Source organism: Entelurus aequoreus, linkage group LG05, assembly GCF_033978785.1.
Source record: "Entelurus aequoreus isolate RoL-2023_Sb linkage group LG05, RoL_Eaeq_v1.1, whole genome shotgun sequence".
NCBI lineage: Eukaryota > Metazoa > Chordata > Actinopteri > Syngnathiformes > Syngnathidae > Entelurus > Entelurus aequoreus.
Window position 1 is genome coordinate 86286844 of NC_084735.1, and position 21062 is coordinate 86307905.

The 21062-nt window shown below is 38.9% G+C and overlaps 3 protein-coding genes across 3 annotated transcripts; all 3 read left to right on the forward strand.

Annotated features, from left to right (window-relative positions):
* The first annotated feature begins 33 nt into the window (after positions 1 to 33).
* On the forward strand, positions 34 to 7199 carry LOC133649986 (odorant receptor 131-2-like). The gene is made up of 2 exons (XM_062046702.1): positions 34 to 792; positions 7104 to 7199. The coding sequence occupies exons 1-2, from the start codon at positions 34 to 36 to the stop codon at positions 7197 to 7199; spliced, it is 855 nt and encodes a 284-aa protein (XP_061902686.1).
* A 72-nt stretch (positions 7200 to 7271) lies between these two features.
* Positions 7272 to 8240, forward strand: LOC133649987 (odorant receptor 131-2-like). The gene has a single exon (XM_062046703.1). The coding sequence runs from the start codon at positions 7272 to 7274 to the stop codon at positions 8238 to 8240; it is 969 nt and encodes a 322-aa protein (XP_061902687.1).
* Positions 8241 to 14675: 6435 nt separating this feature from the next.
* LOC133649901 (odorant receptor 131-2-like) lies at positions 14676 to 18247 on the forward strand. The gene has a single exon (XM_062046597.1). The coding sequence runs from the start codon at positions 16068 to 16070 to the stop codon at positions 17025 to 17027; it is 960 nt and encodes a 319-aa protein (XP_061902581.1). The 5' UTR covers positions 14676 to 16067; the 3' UTR covers positions 17028 to 18247.
* The last annotated feature ends 2815 nt before the right edge of the window (positions 18248 to 21062 follow it).

The window sequence follows — 21062 nt, forward strand, 5'->3', positions numbered from 1 at the left end:
TTAAGGGCTTCATGTTGTCTTTGTGTGACTTCCATGTTGAGACAAGCGTTGTCGCAGTCTAACGTGACCCGGTTGGGTCTGGTGGAGCGGGTGTTCTTATCCAGCATTACCTCGGTGGCCTGCTTGGTGTTCCTCTTCATCAACGCGGTGATGATGCTCACCTTGAGATGGAAACGCATGTTTCGGGAGACGTCTCGCTACATCCTGCTGTTCCACCTCCTCCTGGCAGACACGCTGCTGATGGCGTCCAGCCAGGTGTTGTACCTGTTGTACACGTATCGGATCATCCTCACGTATCCTCAGTGCGGCATCCTCGTCATGCTAACTATCATGACCAATGACATCTCTCCTCTGGTGCTGGTGGTGATGTCTCTGGAGAGATATGTGGCAGTGTGCCACCCTCTCAGACATGCTGCCATCATCACCGTCAGGAACACGGGGGCGGCCGTGCTCTCTGTTTGGATCCTTTCTTTGCTTCAGGTTGTCACTCTGGTGCTCGTATTGTTACGCTTTCCCTTTGACCAGCTGGAGACTCTGAAGATGCCCGAGCAGTGCAGCAGCGGCAGGATATTTCTCCTGCCCGTGTTGCATCACCTCAGAACATCTTTCACCGTTTCTCTGTTCACCTTGGCGTGCTTGCTCATTGTTTGCAGCTACATCGGCGTAGTGGTGGCGGCCAGGTCAGCGTCAAGGAGTCAAAGAGACAAGGAGTCGGCCCGTAAAGCTCAGAAGACGCTGCTGCTGCACCTGTTGCAGCTGGGCCTGATACTGTTGTCATGTAACTACTCCGCTGTTTTGGGTTTTTTTTACTCTGTTTTCCCCATATTGATCTTTCTACGAATACGGGCCTTTCTGTATGTGTGTTTTTTGTTCTTGCCTCGATGTATGGCGTCCCTCATCTACGGGCTGAGAGATCAGTCGATCAGAGTCGTCCTCACATCCAATCTCTGCCGTGTCAGGCTTGAGAAAACTTTCAGAAGCAATGGTAATCAATGTTTTTAAATAGTGACCATTGAGGAGCTAACTAGCCAGACCTAATTGGTCTAAGGAATGGGAGCAAGAACCTGACATGACCTGTACATACATTCAAAACTTTATGTGTCCACCAAACGGTCCAGTTAGGTCCAGTCCACTTCAAGCACTAAAATAGTAAATCTTGGCTAGGAAGGATGATTAAAGCTTCTTTACCTGAAGTCTTTTAGGTTTTGCTGTAGGCCCTCTAGTCAGGGATGGCGGGGTGTGGTGGGTAGAGCGGCCGTGCCAGATACTTGAGAGTTACCCGTTTCACTCCCCGCCTCTTGCCATCCAAATCACTGCCGTTGTGTCCTTGGGCACCCTTGCCCCCAGTGCTGCTCACACTGGTGAATGAATGATAGGTGGTGGTCGGTCAGTCCACCCCAGGGCAGCTGTGGCTGCAAATGTCGCATACCACCACCGAAGTGTGAATGTGAGCGCTTAGAGCAGGGGTGCCCACATTTTTTCTGCAGGAGAGCTACTTTTCAATTGATCAAGTCGAGGGGATCTACCTCATTCATGTACAGTATATATCATTTATATGTATTTATTTATGAAAGAGACATTTTTGTTAACAAGTTAAAGGTGTTTAATGATAATACAAGCATGTTTAACACATGTAGATTCCTTTCTTTCATGAAGACAAGAATATAAGTTGGTGTATTACCTGATTCTGATGACTTGCATTGATTGGAATCAGACAGTAGTGCTGATAACGTCCACACTTTCAAATGGAGGAGAAAATAAGTCCTCCTTTCTGTCCAATACCACATGAAAGTGGTTGCTTTTTTGTCCAGCTTCTATACTCGTTTTTATACACTTTACAAGAAATACATTGGCGGCAAACTCCGTGGCTGAATGTCAATCAAGTGACGTCTTAGTGAAGATTGATTTTATTTCTAGGTCTATATTTTTAATGCCTAGCTGGCGATCGACGTAATGGGCACCCCTGGCTTAGAGTATCTAGTTAATGGAAAAGCGCTATATAAATCTAATTCATTACTATTATTATTTGTGCATTGGCCCTGTGATGAGGTGGTGACTTGTCCAGGATGTACCCTGTCTACTGCCCGAGTGCAGCTGAGATAGGCTCCGGCGACCCCGAAAGGGAAAAGCGGAAAAAAATGGATGGATGGATGGATTTGTGAATTGTTTTTTAATCCTTCTCTTTGTATTCAGTAGCAATGTCAACCTTTTTTATTTTCAAATGGATTGCGATTTTTATTTGTAACGATTCTTAAACAGTTAAAAAATAATAATAATAAAAAATAAAATTAAAAAATTGAGGAATTTATTTATTGTCATTATTATTATTTTTTTATTTGTCCTTTCCAGCCACTCAGGCAAATCATATTGTTGATGTAGAGCAGGGGTGTCCAAAGTGCGGCCCGGGGGCCATTTTTTAACGGCCCCACGGCACATTTTAAAAATGATTTAAAATAAAAAATATACATTTAGGCTTCCACTCAGGCTTGATCCCGGGGACCCCAAAGGGTTTTTATATATTTTTTATACATATATTGGTTTTTAAAATAAAAAATATCAAAATGGCCCCTGCTAGCTTTGATTTTTCTATGTGCGGCCCTCAGTGGAAAAAGTTTGAACTGCACCAATTTTGTCAAGAGGAGTGGTCAAAAATTCAAGCAGAAGCTTGTGGATGGCTACCAAAAGCGTCTTATTGCAGGTAAACTTGCCAAGGGCCATGTAAGCAAATATTAACATTGCTGTATGTATACTTTTGACCCTCACATTTGCTCACATTTTCAGTAGAGCCATAATAAATTAATAAAAGAACCAAACTTCATGAACGTTTTTTGTGACCAACAAGTATGTGCTCCAATCACTACATCACAAAAAAATAAGAGTTGTAGAAATGACTGGAAACTCAAGATATATATATATACATATATATACGCTTTGGAGCCCCTGCCTCGAAATAAAATAATGACCTCCTTGAAGGCAACACTTGCCTTGATCTTAAGAAGTTAAAATTCGAGGCCTGTTATATCCTTCCAGAAAAAATAAATAAATACAATTGGTATTGGTTGGGCAGCCTTCACAGAAGCTCACCATTTTTGTTTGGCAACAAGTCAACCAGTGGTGCAGTGGGAACCAGACTGTGAATAACAATTTGAACAGGAATTATTGATAACAAGGAAGTTTGAATCAAATGTTTCAGAACCATGTCAGTCATCAACTTTGTCCTGATGACATCAGTGTTTGTTTTCTCTCCTTTCTTGTTTGTCTCTACTGTCAATGTGACAACCTTGTAAAGGCATCAATTATTCAACGTGTTTTTTTTTTAACCACATACCAGCTTGATTAATGAGACCTATGGGTGTTGACTCACGCCGGGTCTCTGGGTAAAACACCATGACAAGTTGAATAAGACGAAACAAAAAAACTTTTGTGTTAATGTGTGGTCAGAATTGAACAACCCCTAAAGGAGACCATTGAGGAGCTAACTAGCCAGACCCAATTAGTCCAAGGAAGGGGAGTAAGTACCTGACATGACCTGTACATACGTTCAAAACTTTACGTGTCCACCAAACGGTCCAGTCCACTTCAAGCACTAAAATACTAAATCTTGGCTAGGAAGGATGATTAAAGCTTCTTTACCTGAAGGTGAAGTGCTCACTAAAACAGATTTAAACCAATAAGTCAACCAAATTGATGCTAGTAAACACTGAAGGTGATGAATGTCTTCACTCGTTGTGACAATAAATGGGTTATACTTGTATGGTGCTTTTCTACCTTCAAGGTACTCAAAGCGCTTTGACACTATCTCCACATTCACCCATTCACACACACATTCACACAATGATGGCGGGAGCTGCCATGCAAGGCCTTAACCACGACCCATCAGGAGCAAGGGTGAAGTGTCTTGCTCAAGGACACAACGGACGCGATGAAGTTGGTAGAAGGTGGGGATTGAACCAGTAACCCTCAGGTTGCTGGCACGTCCACTCTCCCAACCCCGCCACGCCGTCCCCCAATACTCTGGCAATAACATGGTTTGCAGACAAATATGTGTATTTTTAGAATCAAAACAGAATTATGTAATTATCAAGACTTTGTAATTATCAACATTTTTGAGTTTTGCCTTATTGCTAGTTATTGGTTATCGATAAGGGTTCAGCTTTTCTCTTTATTCCTTTTGCTCCATTTTTGTGCTGCGTGCACGTGACCACGCACGCTCTCGGCAACGGGACGCCGCAGACACCAGGAAATAGAGGTAGCTTTAACTCTGCCTATATGGACAAAAAGCGCAGTTCCATATAGGCAGATTTAAAGCGACCTCTGCCTATATAATAAAAGCAATATTTCAAAAATTTCGACAAAGTACATTTGGGTGTTTTGCATCATGAACTTTGCGATTCCATGGTTTTGGAGTTGTTATTACAGTTGCAGCCCCTGCTGTTGCCGTGATTGTCAATAGAGGGCGAAGACAGCGGGTGATCGTTCGAAGACAAAATCCTTACGTATGGCAGTGGGCACGAATAAGGGATTTTTGCGAGAGAATTGTGAACAAGGACAAATTGTTGATTCAAGGGCCCCTGGACATTGTTCGAGCATGTGGGTCTCTCTGAGCCTCCGAGTCGACCTCTATTGCCGAGAAGAGAAACCTGCGTATCGAAACGTCTGAAAAACCACCTCATGAGACAGAACACCGGCAAAAGTTAGAGATGCTACCTCAGTAAAGTCCCACCTTAAAACTCATTTATATACCCTAGGCCGGGGGTCAGAAATGTGGACCCTGTATCGATCCGTTGTGGTGAAGAAGGAGCTGAGCCGGAAGGCAAAGCTCTCAATTTACCGGTCGATCTACAATCCCATCCTCACCTATGGTCATGAGCTTTGGGTTATGACCGAAAGGACAAGATCACGGGTACAAGCGGCCGAAATGAGTTTCCTCCGCCAGGTGGCGGGTCTCTCCTTTAGAGATAGGGTGAGAAGCTCTGTCATCCGGGGGGGGCTCAAAGTAAAGCCGCTGCTCCCTCCACATTGAGAGGGGCCAGATGAGGTGGTTCGGGCATCTGGTCAGGATCCCACCCGAACGCCTCCCTAGGAGGTGTTTTGGGCACGTCCAACCGGTAGGAGGCCACGGGGAAGACCCAGAACACGTTGGGAAGACTATGTCTCCCGGCTGGCCTGGGAACGCCTCGGGATCCCCCGGGAGGAGCTGGACGAAGTGGCTGGGGAGAGGGAAGTCTGGGCTTCTCTGCTTAGGCTGCTGCCCTCGCAACCCGACCTCGGATAAGCGGAAGAAAATGGATGGATGGATGGGCTTTAAATAGACACCTTTTAAGACTAGTCGACCTGCCGCTTGTCTGTTCTGTCCCCCATTCTCTTGCCTGGAGAGGATACCAGGTGGCCACAGTTAAGTTTGATGTCTTCCACAGAGCCGAGGACCTCACTAAACTATCCCATCTCTACTGTGTTGGTTTGTTTTTTAGAGTGGTTTAGCATTTTTTATGTGGAAAAAGCCGTAAATCTGATATTTGTTGTGTTCACTTCAATTAAAAATTGAATTCCTTTTGTAAGTTTATTTAATGAATTTGGACGACTCACCTTGTGGCGAGCGCCAAATCTAAATCCATACTGTCCTACATTTCATCACAATCTGTTTACATTTCTTAAAGGCCTACTGAAATGATTTTTTTTTATTTAAACGGGGATAGCAGATCTATTCTATGTGTCATACTTGATCATTTCGCGATATTGCCATATTTTTGCTGAAAGGATTTAGTATAGAACAACGACGATAAAGATTGCAACTTTTGGTATCTGATAAAAAAAAGGCTTGCACCTACCGGAAGTAGCGTGACGTAGTCAGTTGAACATATACGCAAAGTTCCCTATTGTTTACAATGATGGCCGCATGAAGTGAGAGAGATTCGGACCGAGAAAGCGACAATTTCCCCATTAATTTGAGCGAGGATGAAAGATTTGTGGATGAGTAAAGTGCAAGTGAAGGACTAGTGGGGAGTTGAAGCTATTCAGATAGGGAAGATGCTGTGAGAGCCGGGGGTGACCTGATATTCAGCTGGGAATGACTACAACAGTAAATAAACACAAGACATATATATACTCTATTAGCCACAACACAACCAGGCTTATATTTAATATGACACAAATTAATCCTGCATAAAAACACCTGCGTGTTTGTTACGCTGGCTCCTAGCTCCTCTGCTAGCTCCTAGCTCCATAGAACACGCCAATACAATTCAAACACCTGATCAACACACACAATCACTCAGCCCAAAAGACCGTTCACCTAACCCAAGGTTCATAAAGCTTATATATTTAAAAAAAGTTACGTACATACGCAAAAAAAAAGTTGCGCACATACGGTCAAGCGATCAAATGTTTAGAAGCCAAAGCTGCATACTCACAGTAGCACGTCTGCGTCTTTGTCATCCAAATCAAAGTAATCCTGGTAAGAGTCTGTGTTGGCCCAGTTCTCTACAGGCGTCCGTGTATCGAAGTCAAAAGTCCTCCTGGTTAGAGCCTCTGTTATCCGAGTTCTTCCATCTTGACTGCATCTTTCGGGAATGTAAACAAAGAAGCGCCGGCTGTGTACTGTTGTTGCTGACTACGTTCGAAAAATACGTCCATTTCGCACCGACAACTTTCTTCTTTGCTTGCTCAGCTTCCTTCTCCATAATGCAATGAACATGATTGCAACAGATTCACGAACACAGATGTCCAGAATACTGTGGAATTATGAAATGAAAGCAGAGCTTTTTCGTATTGGCTTCAATGTGGAAGGCATACCCGTGTTCGCCGGGCTACGTCACGCGCATACGTCATCCTCAGAGGTGTTTCGAACCGGAAGTTTAGCGGCAAATTTAAAATGTCACTTTATAAGTTAACCCGGCCGTATTGGCATGTGTTATAATGTTAAGATTTCATCATTGATATATAAACTATCAGACTGCGTGGTCGGTAGTAGTGGGTTTCAGTAGGCCTTTAAACAAAGCAAAACAATGTTGTATATATGATTGATCGTCGACTGGACAAAATTCAGATTTGTCTATAAAAATCCTGAGTCGAATTTAATAATGTTGTCACTTGCGGTCGTCCAGTCTGATGATGACAAGGGAGGACTGTTTGGGGGCGTGGTCACAGGGTGCGCTGATGTGGGTCACATGACAGAGTTTGGACGTATCAGCATGGAGTAAATAAACGTATAAAGAGAGCGTGCAGTCGACTGCTGCTCTTTGAGGGCTTCATGTTGTCTTTGTGTGACTTCCATGTTGAGACAAGCGTTGTCGCAGTCTAACGTGACCCGGTTGGGTCTGGTGGAGCGGGTGTTCTCATCCAGCATTACCTCGGTGGCCTGCTTGGTGTTCCTCTTCATCAACACGGTGATGATGCTCACCTTGAGATGGAAACGCATGTTTCGGGAGACGTCTCGCTACATCCTGCTGTTCCACCTCCTCCTGGCGGACACGCTGCTGATTGCATCCAGCCAGGTGTTGTACCTGTGTTACACGTATCGGATCCTCCTCACGTATCCTCAGTGCGGCGTCCTCGTCATGCTAACTATCATGACCAATGACATCTCTCCTCTGGTGCTGGTGGTGATGTCTCTGGAGAGATATGTGGCAGTGTGCCACCCTCTCAGACATGCTGCCATCATCACCGTCAGGAACACGGGGGCGGCCGTGCTCTCTGTTTGGATCCTTTCTTTGCTTCAGGTTGTCACTCTGGTGCTTGTACTGTTACGCTTTCCCTTTGACCAGCTGGAGACTCTGAAGATGCCCGAGCCGTGCAGCAGCGACAGGATATTTCTCCTGCCCGTGTTGCATCACCTCAGAACATCTTTCACCGCTTCTCTGTTCACCTTGGCGTGCTTGCTCATTGTTTGCAGCTACATCGGCGTAGTGGTGGCGGCCAGGTCAGCGTCAAGGAGTCAAAGAGACAAGGAGTCGGCCCGTAAAGCTCAGAAGACGCTGCTGCTGCACCTGTTGCAGCTGGGCCTGATACTGTTGTCATGTAACTACTCCGCTGTTTTGGGTTTTTTTTACTCTGTTTTCCCCATATTGATCTTTCTACGAATACGGGCCTTTCTGTATGTGTGGTTTTTGTTCTTGCCTCGATGTATGGCGTCCCTCATCTACGGGCTGAGAGATCGGTCGATCAGAGTCGTCCTCACATCCAATCTCTGCCGTGTCAGGCTTGAGAAAACTTTCAGAAGCAATGGTAATCAATGTTTTTAAATAGTGACCATTGAGGAGCTAACTAGCCAGACCTAATTGGTCTAAGGAATGGGAGCAAGAACCTGACATGACCTGTACATACATTCAAAACTTTATGTGTCCACCAAACGGTCCAGTTAGGTCCAGTCCACTTCAAGCACTAAAATAGTAAATCTTGGCTAGGAAGGATGATTAAAGCTTCTTTACCTGAAGTCTTTTAGGTTTTGCTGTAGGCCCTCTAGTCAGGGATGGCGGGGTGTGGTGGGTAGAGCGGCCGTGCCAGATACTTGAGAGTTACCCGTTTCACTCCCCGCCTCTTGCCATCCAAATCCCTGCCGTTGTGTCCTTGGGCACCCTTGCCCCCAGTGCTGCTCACACTGGTGAATGAATGATAGGTGGTGGTCGGTCAGTCCACCCCAGGGCAGCTGTGGCTGCAAATGTCGCATACCACCACCGAAGTGTGAATGTGAGCGCTTAGAGCAGGGGTGCCCACATTTTTTCTGCAGGAGAGCTACTTTTCAATTGATCAAGTCGAGGGGATCTACCTCATTCATGTACAGTATATATCATTTATATGTATTTATTTATGAAAGAGACATTTTTGTTAACAAGTTAAAGGTGTTTAATGATAATACAAGCATGTTTAACACATGTAGATTCCTTTCTTTCATGAAGACAAGAATATAAGTTGGTGTATTACCTGATTCTGATGACTTGCATTGATTGGAATCAGACAGTAGTGCTGATAACGTCCACACTTTCAAATGGAGGAGAAAATAAGTCCTCCTTTCTGTCCAATACCACATGAAAGTGGTTGCTTTTTTGTCCAGCTTCTATACTCGTTTTTATACACTTTACAAGAAATACATTGGCGGCAAACTCCGTGGCTGAATGTCAATCAAGTGACGTCTTAGTGAAGATTGATTATCGCTAATTTTATAGGTCTATTTTTTTTAATGCCTGGCTGGCGATCGACGTAATGGGCACCCCTGGCTTAGAGTATCTAGTTAATAGAAAAGCGCTATATAAATCTAATTCATTACTATTATTATTTGTGCATTGGCCCTGTGATGAGGTGGTGACTTGTCCAGGATGTACCCTGTCTACTGCCCGAGTGCAGCTGAGATAGGCTCCGGCGACCCCGAAAGGGAAAAGCGGAAACAAATGGATGGATGGACGGATTTGTGCATTGTTTTTTAATCCTTCTCTTTGTATTCAGTAGCAATGTCAACCTTTTTTATTTTCAAATGGATTGCGATTTTTATTTGTAACGATTCTTAAACAGTTAAAAAAATAATAATAATAAAAAATAAAAATTAAAAAATTTAGGAATTTATTTATTGTCATTATTATTATTTTTTTATTTGTCCTTTCCAGCCACTCAGGCAAATCATATTGTTGATGTAGAGCAGGGGTGTCCAAAGTGCGGCCCGGGGGCCATTTGCGGCCCGCAGGTCATTTTTTTAACGGTCCCACGGCACATTTTAAAAATATGATTGAAAAAAATAAAAAACATTAAAAGTGGTATTTAAAGAGCAAACAGGTGAAATGTAACAAGAAAATGTAGCAATGTTTACTCTAATCACACAAAGCTGCCATGTAGGCTGTTTCTTTCTTTAAAAAATAATAATGAATCAAAATCAATGTCATTATGAATTATTGACCTATTCTAGGCTCCGATTTCAGTCACATTAAATATTTTGAGATATTTTGGGGGGAAAATGCTGCATATTTTGTGTTTGCCATGAAAAAAACGAGCTGTTTTTTTAAAAGAAGGGCCTAAAACGAACAAACAAAAACATAAACAACAATAACACTTATAATTGACAGATAGAGCTGAAGTTGATCTCGAGATTATTGTGTTAAAAGTAAACAGATATAGATTCATTTATTTTTTAACACTTTAATGAGTAGGATCCTTTTGGATACCCTACAATTTTAGTGTGATTAGATTTAAAAACTTGAATAACACAAATAATAATACTGAATAATGACACATTTTTTATATTTTTTGGACCAAAACCCTTTGGGGTCCCCGGGATCAAGCCTGAGTGGAAGCCTAAATGTATATTTTTTATACATATATTGTATTGGTTTTTAAAATAAAAAATATACATTTAGGCTTCCACTCAGGCTTGATCCCGGGGACCCCAAAGGATTTTTATATATTTTTTATACATATATTAGTTTTTAAAATAAAAAATATCAAAATGGCCCCTGCTAGCTTTGATTTTTCTATGTGCGGCCCTCAGTGGAAAAAGTTTGGACACCCCTGATGTAGATGATCATATCTGAAATGTTGGATACTTCTCTTGTTGCCTTATTTGACTTTATGAAATGTTTATGTATATATATATTTTTTTTAAACCAATACTGTTTTCTTTTAAAGGCCTACTGAAATGATTTTTTAAAATTTAAACGGGAATAGCAGATCAACAATACTATTAAACCGTGGACATGTAAATACACGGTTAATGCTTTCCAGGCTGGCGAAGGTTAACAATGCTGTGCTAACGACGCCATTGAAGCTAACTTAGCAACTTAGCAACGGGACCTCACAGAGCTATGCTAACAACATTAGCTCTCCACCTACCCCAGCCAGCCCTCATCTACTCATCAACACCCGTGCTCACCTGCGTTCCAGCGATCGGCAGAAGGACGAAGGACTTCACCCGATGCGTTTGGCGGCCCAGAGACGTAGGAAGTCAAGGTGAGGTCGGCGGCTAGCGCTCCAACAAAGTCCTCCTGGTTGTGTTGCTGTAGTCCGCTGCTAATACACCGATCCCACCTACAACTGTCTTCTTTGCAGCCTTCATTGTTCATTAAACAAATTGCAAAAGATGTCCAGAATACTGTGGAATTATGAAATGAAAACAGAGCTTTTTGTATAGGATTCTACGGGTACCATAACTTCCGTTACTCTGACTTCGTCACGCGCATACGTCATCATACCGCGACATTTCAGCCGGATATTTCCCGGGAAGTTTTAAATGTCACTTTATAAGTTAACCCGGCCGTATTGGCATGTGTTGCAAAGTTAAGATTTCATCATTGATATATAAACTATCAGACTGCGTGGTCGCTAGTAGTGGCTTTCAGTAGGCCTTTAAGTAATATAGAAATTTATCACAGCTGGTTTATCTAATTTTTGGAGGAATGTAGTTAATCATAGAGCAGGAACCCAATGGTATTAAAAAATGCATTGATTTTGAATCGAGAATTGATTGTACTTAGAATCTTTATGCCCAAGAATCGAATCGTGTGGTGCCCAACGATTCACAGCCCTAGTATACATTACATTTTGTTTTTCACATATTTTCTGACATGTCCGAAAAAGAGTAGGAAGAGGCAAAGCTTCTTCAGTCCGACCCCTCTTCGCATCATATCTATCACCAACACATACAGTACAGGCCAAAACTTTGGACACACCTTCTCATTTCAATGCGTTTTCTTTATTTTCAGGACTATTTACATTGTAGATTGTCACTGAAGGCATCAAAACTATGACACCTGTGAAGTGAAAACCCTTTCAGGCGACTACCTCTTGAAGATCAACGAGAGAATGCCAAGAGTGTGCAAAACAGTAAATAGAGCAAAGGGTGGCTATTTTGAAGAAACTATAACACAAAACTTGTTTTCAGTTAGTTCCCCTTTTTTGTTAAGTACATAACTCCACATGTGTTCATTCATAGTTTTGATGCCTTCAGTGACAATCTACAATGTAAATAGTCATGAAAATAAAAGAAAATCCACTGATTGAGAAGGTGTAGCCAAACTTTTGGCCTGTACTGTACGTTCACATCCTGTTTTGTAGCATTTTCTAGCACAATTTACGTCAATGAGTTGTAAATACAACGGTTCTCTCGAATCAATCGTTCAGTCAGTTATGATTCATATAATGAGGTAAATGTCATGTTCAATACAATTCAGGAGGTCTAATAAAATTTGGGCTTTGTGAACAATTTAAGTTTGAACAGGTTTTTTTTAAAAAACTGGATCATATTAGTACATTGTTTGACTTCTTTGCTTAAATCATTACATCATTTAATTCCACATACTGATATGCAAAAGGTCTTAAAATGTTTTACGTGCATTCAAATGTTTTAGGTTACATTTTTCTCTTGTCGTGCCCCCAAATCGCTATCTTTGTGTTTTTTAACACTGTTTTCTCCAGATCGTTTTTTTTTTAACGAATACAGGCTTGCTTGTGTGTTTTTTCTTCATGCCCTGACGTATGGTTTCCCGATATAAAAAATAAAAATCGATGTTTTTCTCCTCTTCTTTTTCCCCCCTATAATAGTGAGAGTCCAGTCCATAGTGGATCTAACATAATAGTGTGAGAGTCCAGTCCATAGTGGATCTAACATAATAGTGAGAGTCCAGTCCATAGTGGATCTAACATAATAGTGAGAGTCCAGTCCATAATGGATCCAACATAATAGTGAGAGTCCAGTCCATAGTGGATCTAACATAATAGTGAGAGTCCAGTCCATAGTGGATCTAACATAATAGTGAGAGTCCAGTCCATAGTGGATCTAACATAATAGTGAGAGTCCAGTCCATAGTGGATCTAACATAATAGTGAGAGTCCAGTCCATAGTGGATCTAACATAATAGTGAGAGTCCAGTCCATAATGGATCCAACATAATAGTGAGAGTCCAGTCCATAGTGGATCTAACATAATAGTGAGAGTCCAGTCCATAGTGGATCTAACATAATAGTGAGAGTCCAGTCCATAGTGGATCTAACATAATAGTGAGAGTCCAGTCCATAGTGGATCTAACATAATAGTGAGAGTCCAGTCCATAGTGGATCTAACATAATAGTGAGAGTCCAGTCCATAATGGATCCAACATAATAGTGAGAGTCCAGTCCATAGTGGATCTAACATAATAGTGAGAGTCCAGTCCATAGTGGATCTAACATAATAGTGAGAGTCCAGTCCATAGTGGATCTAACATAATAGTGAGAGTCCAGTCCATAGTGGATCTAACATAATAGTGAGAGTCCAGTCCATAATGGATCCAACATAATAGTGAGAGTCCAGTCCATAGTGGGGCCAGCAGGAGACCATCCCGAGCGTAGACGGGTCAGCAGCGCAGAGATGTCCCCAACCGATGCACAGGCGAGCGGTCCACCCCGGGTCCCGACTCTGGACAGCCAGCACTTCATCCATGGCCACCGGACCTGTGTAACTCCGCCTCCACAAGGGAGAGGGGGCAGAGATTGAAGATGTCGGCGGGACGTGGTTTGTTAAAAAGTTAAGTTCAAGTGCCAATGATTGTCACACACACACACACATTAGGTGTGGCGAAATTATTCTCTGCATTTGACCCATCACCCTTGATCACCGCCTGGGAGGTGAGGGGAGCAGTGAGCAGCAGCGGTGGCCGCGCCCGGGAATCATTTTTGGTGATTTAACCCCTAATTCCAACCCTTGATGCTGAGTGCCAAGCAGGGAGGTAATGGCTCCCATTTTTATAGTCTTTGGTACGACTCGGCCGGGGTTTGAACCAGGCATGGGATTTTTCCGTCTAAAGTTGGAATTCCGTCTTTTTTAATCTCGGGGAAAAAAAAAAAATTATCTCCCGTTTTTCCGTTTTTTTTTTCCGACCCTAAATCAAGATTGGAGACGTAGTTTATATTACGCCGTAGTTGATTGGTCGATATGTTCCTTGTGACCAATCAGGACATCTGTTATGAATGATGACGTTAATAACGTCATCATTCATAATGGTTATTACGGCCATTTTCCATATGTAAACGATGTCGGTTCTCGAGAGAAAGGACGCTCTACGAGTAAAAGAAATTGATAAACATGTCAAAAATAAGTTCCGATGGGACTGGATGGAAAGGGAAATCACTGATACTGTTGGGAAGAAGGAAGTTACCACTTTGTTCGGTGATTTTATTCGGAAAATCGATCGTCCCGGAAAGGTTTTGTGCACTTGGTGTCATTAAAAAAAAGCATAGCATTGAAAGAATCATAGAAGTAATAATAGCAATAAAATAGAAAATAAAAAGAATAAAACAAAAAACCCCAAAGAATTATAGTAGTAAAAATAGCAATAAAATAGAAAATAACAGAATAAAACAAAAAAAAACAACTAAAATTCATAGTAGTAATAATAGCAATAAAATACAAAATAACAGAATAAAACTACAAAAAAAACCCTAGGAATAATAGTAGAAATAATAGCAATAAAATAGAAAATAAAAAGAATAAAACAAAAAACCCCAAAGAATTATAGTAGTAAAAATAGCAATAAAATAGAAAATAACAGAATAAAACAAAAAAAAAAACTAAAATTCATAGTAGTAATAATAGCAATAAAATACAAAATAACAGAATAAAACTACAAAAAAAACCCTAGGAATAATAGTAGAAATAATAGCAATAAAATAGAAAATAACAGAATAAAACTAAACAAAAACCTAAGAATCATAGTAGTTATAATAGCAATAAAATACAAAAGAAAAGAATAATAAAAAAAAACCCTAAGAATTATAGTAGTAAAAATAGCGATTAAAATAGAAAATAACAGAATAAAACTAAACAAAAACCTAAGAATCATAGTAGTAATAATAGCAATAAAATAGAAAAAAACAGAATAAAACAAAAAAACAAACTAAAATTCATAGTAGTAATAATAGCAATAAAATACAAAATAACAGAATAAAACTACCAAAAAAACCCCTAGGAATAATAGTAGAAATAATAGCAATAAAATAGAAAAAAACAGAAGAAAACAAAAAAAAAAACGCACACGACAAACACACGCACGCACACACAGCACTATTAACGAGAACAAAACATGGCACGGCGTTGAGGATTTGAGGAAAAAAAACGCCACCTCTGAAGCGTTATCTAAAACGAACAATTGAATGGACCCCAGGAAGACTAGTGGGTTCAAAGTTCAAAATCAAACACCCTCTAAGACAGGAGTGTCAAACGTACGTTAATCAAGATTGGAGACGTAGTTTATATTACGCCGTAGTTGATTGGTGGATATGTTCCTTGTGACCAATCAGGACATCTGTTATGAATGATGACGTTAATAACATCATCATACCGCCATTTTCCATATGGAAACGATGTCGGTTCTCCAGAGAAAGGACGCTTTACGAGTAAAAGAAATTGATAAACATGTCAAAAATAAGTTTGGATGGGACTGGATGGAAAGGGAAGTCACTGATACTGTTGGGAAGAAGGAAGTTACCACTTTGTTCGGTGATTTTATTCGGAAAATCGATCGTCCCGGAAAGGTTTTGTGCACGTGGTGTCATTAAAAAAAAGCATAGCATTGAAAGAATCATAGAAGTAATAATAGCAATAAAATAGAAAATAAAAAGAATAAAACAAAAAACCCTAAGAATTATAGTAGTAAAAATAGCAATGAAATAGAAAATAACAGAATAAAACTAAACAAAAACCTAAGAATCTCGGGCAAATTAATTATCGGACATCCCTAGTCTTTTTCATTGTGGTCAAATCACATGGCTGTTGAACTCACAACCTACCGACCTCTTTGGACTACCCTGGGCTGGATTTACATCCGTGAATAAAAGTGAACAATGTCGTAGTTCTGACTGATGGTTGACTGTGGACAAAAGGCAGATTGGGCTATAACAATAATTGAGTAAATTGTTTATTCACGTTGTCACTTGCGGTCGTCCAGTCGGATGATGACAAGGGAGGACTGTTTGGGGGCGTGGTCACAGGGTGCTCTGATGTGGGTCACATGACCGAGTTTGGACCTATCAGCATGGAGCAAATAAACGTATAAAGAGAGCGTGCAGTCGACTGCTGCTCTTTGAGGGCTTCATGTTGTCTTTGTGTGACTTCCATGTTGAGACAAGCGTTGTTGCAGTCCAACGTGACCCGGTTGGGTCTGGTGGAGCGGGTGTTGTCGTCCAGCGTGACCTCGGTGGCCTGCTTGGTGTTCCTCTTCATCAACGCGGTGATGATGCTCACCCTGAGAAGCAAACGGGTGTTCCGGGAGACGTCTCGCTACATCCTGCTGTTCCACCTCCTCCTGGCGGACACGCTGCAGATGGCGATCAGCCAGGTGTTGTACCTGATGCACGCGTATCGGATCATCCTCACGTATCCTCAGTGCGGCGTCCTCATCATGCTGACGAACCTGACCAATGACATCTCTCCTCTGGTGCTGTTGGTGATGTCTCTGGAGAGATATGTGGCGGTGTGCCACCCTCTCAGACACGCCTCCATCATCACCGTCGGGAACACGGGGGCGGCCGTGCTCTCGGTTTGGACTTTTTCTTTCTTCCAGGTTCTCACCATGGTGCTCCTGTTGGTGCAGTTTCCCTTCGACGGGCTGGAGAGTCTGAAGATGCCCGAGCAGTGCAGCAGCGCCAGCATTATTCTCCTGCCCGTGTCTGATCATTACCGAACGGGCTACACAGGTTTTCTGTTCGGCTCCGCGAGCTTGGTCATTGTTTGCAGCTACATAGGCGTGGCGGTGGCGGCCAGGTCGGCGTCCACGGACGGCGAGTCGGCCCGTAAAGCCCAGAAGACACTGCTGCTGCACCTGTTGCAGCTGGGCCTCACCGTCCTGTCCGCGCTCTACAACATTACTTTAATGTTCATGGCCAGAGTTACCTCGTGGGTCACCTTTATACGAATGCAGTCCTTTATGTTTGTGTGTTTTTTCTTCATGCCCAGATGTATGGGCTCGCTCATCTACGGCCTCAGAGATCAGAACATCCGAGCCGCCCTCACACACTATTTCTGCTGTCTGTCCAAAGTGGCCGCCGCTCCTGTCAAGGCTGCGATTGCGTCCTGACGGTTCTCTACCCGTGTCCACAGCAGCTTACTTTCCCTTTCTGTGCCACATTGCGTCGCTCGGGACTGCCGTCACTCATTCATGTCACTCATTCATGTCACTCATTCATGTCACTCATTCATGTCACTCATTCATGTGCAGATATAATCCCCACGTGCGAGTCCAGTGTGGTGTCTGTGGAAAAGAAGAGCCACTTGAGTTCCCTTTTGAAAACATGTAACGCTGATCCCCTGAGAAAATGGCACAAAGACTTTTCAAATGGGATGTTTTCACCAAAGGTCGATAATAAATTGACGTTTTCAAATCGAATCAAACTTTACTTGCGTGGCACTTTTACTGCGAGTGGCAACACAAAAGTGCTTCACGCTAAAAAGAAAGAAAAAGGAGGACAAAAACGCACACGTAGAAACACACGCACGCACACACAGCACTGTTGACGAGAACAAAACATGGAAGGCAGTGAGGATTTGAGGAGAAAAAACATAGTATCAAATATGTTATGAAATATAAATAATACAGTAATATCCATCCATCCATTTTCTACCTTTAACATGATCAGTAAAAAAGACCTTATTAAAAATGTGTGTTTTTAACCTTTAAAAAAAAGCATAGCATTGAGAGAATAATAATAATAGCAATAAAATAGAAAATAAAAATAATTTTAAAAAAAACCCCTAAGAATTATAGTAGTAAAAATAAAAATAAAATAGAAAATAACAGAATAAAACTAAACAAAAACCTAAGAATCATAGTAGTAATAATAGCAATAAAATAGAAAATAAAAGAATAAAAAGAAAAATAAACCCTAAGAATTATAGTAGTAAAAATAGCGATAAAATAGAAAATAACAGAATAAAACTAAACAAAACGGCACTGAGGATTTGAGGGGAAAAAACGCCACCTCTGAGGCGTTAACTAAAATGAACACCATCTAAAACATACTATCAAATATGTTATGAAATATAAATAATACAGTAATATCCATCCATCCATTTTCTACCTTTAACATGATCAGTAAAAAAGACCTTATTAAAAATGTGTTTTTAACCTTTAAAAAAAAGCATAGCATTGAGAGAATCATAGTAGTAATAATAGCAATAAAATGGAAAATAAAAATAATTACAATAAAAAAAAATTAAGAATTATAGTAGTAAAAATAGCAATAAAATAGAAAATAACAGAATAAAACTAAACAAAAACCTAAGAATCATAGTAGTAATAATAGCAATAAAATAGAAAATAAAAAGAATAAAACAAAAAAAAAACCTAAGAATTATAGTAGTAAAAATAAAATAGAAAATAACAGAATAAAACTAAACAAAAACCTAAGAATCATAGTAGTAATAATAGCAATAAAATAGAAAATAAAAGAATAATAAAAAAAAACCCTAAGAATTATAGTAGTAAAAATAGCGATAAAATAGAAAATAACAGAATAAAACTAAACAAAACGGCACTGAGGATTTGAGGAAAAAAAACGCCACCTCTGAGGCGTTAACTAAAATGAACCTTTAAAAAAAAGCATAGCATTGAGAGAATCATAGTAGTAATAATAGCAATAAAATGGAAAATAAAAATAATTACAATAAAAAAAAATTAAGAATTATAGTAGTAAAAATAGCAATAAAATAGAAAATAACAGAATAAAACTAAACAAAAACCTAAGAATCATAGTAGTAATAATAGCAATAAAATAGAAAATAAAAAGAATAAAACAAAAAAAAAACCTAAGAATTATAGTAGTAAAAATAAAATAGAAAATAACAGAATAAAACTAAACAAAAACCTAAGAATCATAGTAGTAATAATAGCAATAAAATAGAAAATAAAAGAATAATAAAAAAAAACCCTAAGAATTATAGTAGTAAAAATAGCGATAAAATAGAAAATAACAGAATAAAACTAAACAAAACGGCACTGAGGATTTGAGGAAAAAAAACGCCACCTCTGAGGCGTTAACTAAAATGAACACCATCTAAAACATAGTATCAAATATGTTATGAAATATAAATAATACAGTAATATCCATCCATCCATTTTCTACCTTTAACATGATCAGTAAAAAAGACCTTATTAAAAATGTGTTTTTTTAACCTTTAAAAAAAAGCAAAGCATTGAAGGAATCATAGAAGTAATAATAGCAATAAAATAGAAAATAAAAAGAATAATACAAAAAAACCCCTAAGAATTATAGTAGTAAAAATAGCAATAAAATAGAAAATAACAGAATAAAACTAAACAAAAACCTAAGAATCATATTAGTAATAATAGCAATAAAATAGAAAATAAAAATAATAAAACAAAAAATACCCCTAAGAATTATAGTAGTAAAAATAAAAATAAAATAGAAAATAACAGAATAAAACTAAACAAAAACCTAAGAATCATAGTAGTAATAATAGCAATAAAATAAAAAAGAAAAGAATAAAAAGAAAAAAAACCCTAAGAATTATAGTAGTAAAAATAGCAATAAAATAGAAAATAACAGAATAAAACTAAACAAAAACCTAAGAATCATAGTAGTAAATAGCAATAAAATATAAAATAAAAGAATAAAAAGAAAAAAAAAACTAAGAATTATAGTAGTAAAAATAGCGATAAAATAGAAAATAACAGAATAAAACTAAACAAAACGGCACTGAGGATTTGAGGAAAAAAACCGCCACCTCTGAGGCGTTAACTAAAATGAACACCATCTAAAACATAGTATCAAATATGTTATGAAATATAAATAATACAGTAATATCCATCCATCCATTTTCTACCTTTAACATGATCAGTAAAAAAGACCTTATTAAAAATGTGTGTTTTTAACCTTTAAAAAAAAGCATAGCATTGAAAGAATCATAGTAGTAATAATAGCAATAAAATAGAAAATAAAAAGAATAAAACAAAAAAAAACCTAAGAATCATAGTAGTAATAATAGCAATAAAATAGTAAATAAAAAGAATATAAAAAAAAACAACCTAAGAATTATAGTAGTAAAATAGCAATACAATAGAAAATAACAGAATAAAACTAAACAAAAACCTAAGAATCATAGTAGTAATAATAGCAACAAAATAGAAAATAAAAGACTAAAACAAAATAAACCCTAAGAATTATAGTAGTAAAAATAGCGATAAAATAGAAAATAACAGAATAAAACTAAACAAAACGGCACTGAGGATTTGAGGGGAAAAAACGCCACCTCTGAGGTGTTAACTAAAATGAACACCATCTAAAACATACTATCAAATATGTTATGAAATATAAATAATACAGTAATATCCATCCATCCATTTTCTACCTTTAACATGATCAGTAAAAAAGACCTTATTAAAAATGTGTTTTCAACCTTTAAAAAAAAGCATAGCATTGAAAGAATCATAGTAGTAATAATAGCAATAAAATAGAAAATAAAAAGAATTTAAAAAAAAACAACCTAAGAATTATAGTAGTAAAAATAGCAATATAATAGAAAATAACAGAATAAAACTAAACAAAAACCTAAGAATCATAGTAGTAATAATAGCAATAAAATAGAAAATAAAAGAATAAAAGAAAAAAAACCCTAAGAATTATAGTAGTAAAAATAGCGATAAAATAGAAAATAACAGAATAAAACTAAACAAAAACCTAAGAATCATAGTAGTAATAATAGCAATAAAATAGAAAATAAAATAATAAAAGAAAAAAAACCCTAAGAATTACAGTAGTAAAAATAGCGATAAAATAGAAAATAACAGAATAAAACTAAACAAAAACCTAAGAATCATAATAGTAATAATAGCAATAAAATAGAAAATAACAGAATAAAACAAAAAAAAAACTAAAATTCATAGTAGTAATAATAGCAATAAAATACAAAATAACAGAATAAAACTACAAAAAAAACCTAGGAATAATAGTAGAAATAATAGCAGGTCTTCTCATGAGCGACAGGTGCGTTGATTGCTGATGATCGAATGCAGCCGCTTGCTGCAGCCGGAGTGGTGCGCGCCTGACATATATACCATTTTTAGAAGAACTTATACGGCTGAATGCAAGACTCA

What these genes read in the sequence shown, in the direction of transcription:
- LOC133649986 (XM_062046702.1), top strand. Translation starts at nt 34, where the DNA reads ATGTTGAGACAAGCGTTGTCGCAGTCTAACGTGACCCGGTTGGGTCTG. An exon ending in TGTCATGTAACTACTCCGCT is followed by an intron (nt 793 to 7,103) that starts GTTTTGGGTTTT and finishes GCGGTCGTCCAG; the next exon opens with TCTGATGATGACAAGGGAGG.
- LOC133649987 (XM_062046703.1), top strand. Translation starts at nt 7,272, where the DNA reads ATGTTGAGACAAGCGTTGTCGCAGTCTAACGTGACCCGGTTGGGTCTG.
- LOC133649901 (XM_062046597.1), top strand. Translation starts at nt 16,068, where the DNA reads ATGTTGAGACAAGCGTTGTTGCAGTCCAACGTGACCCGGTTGGGTCTG.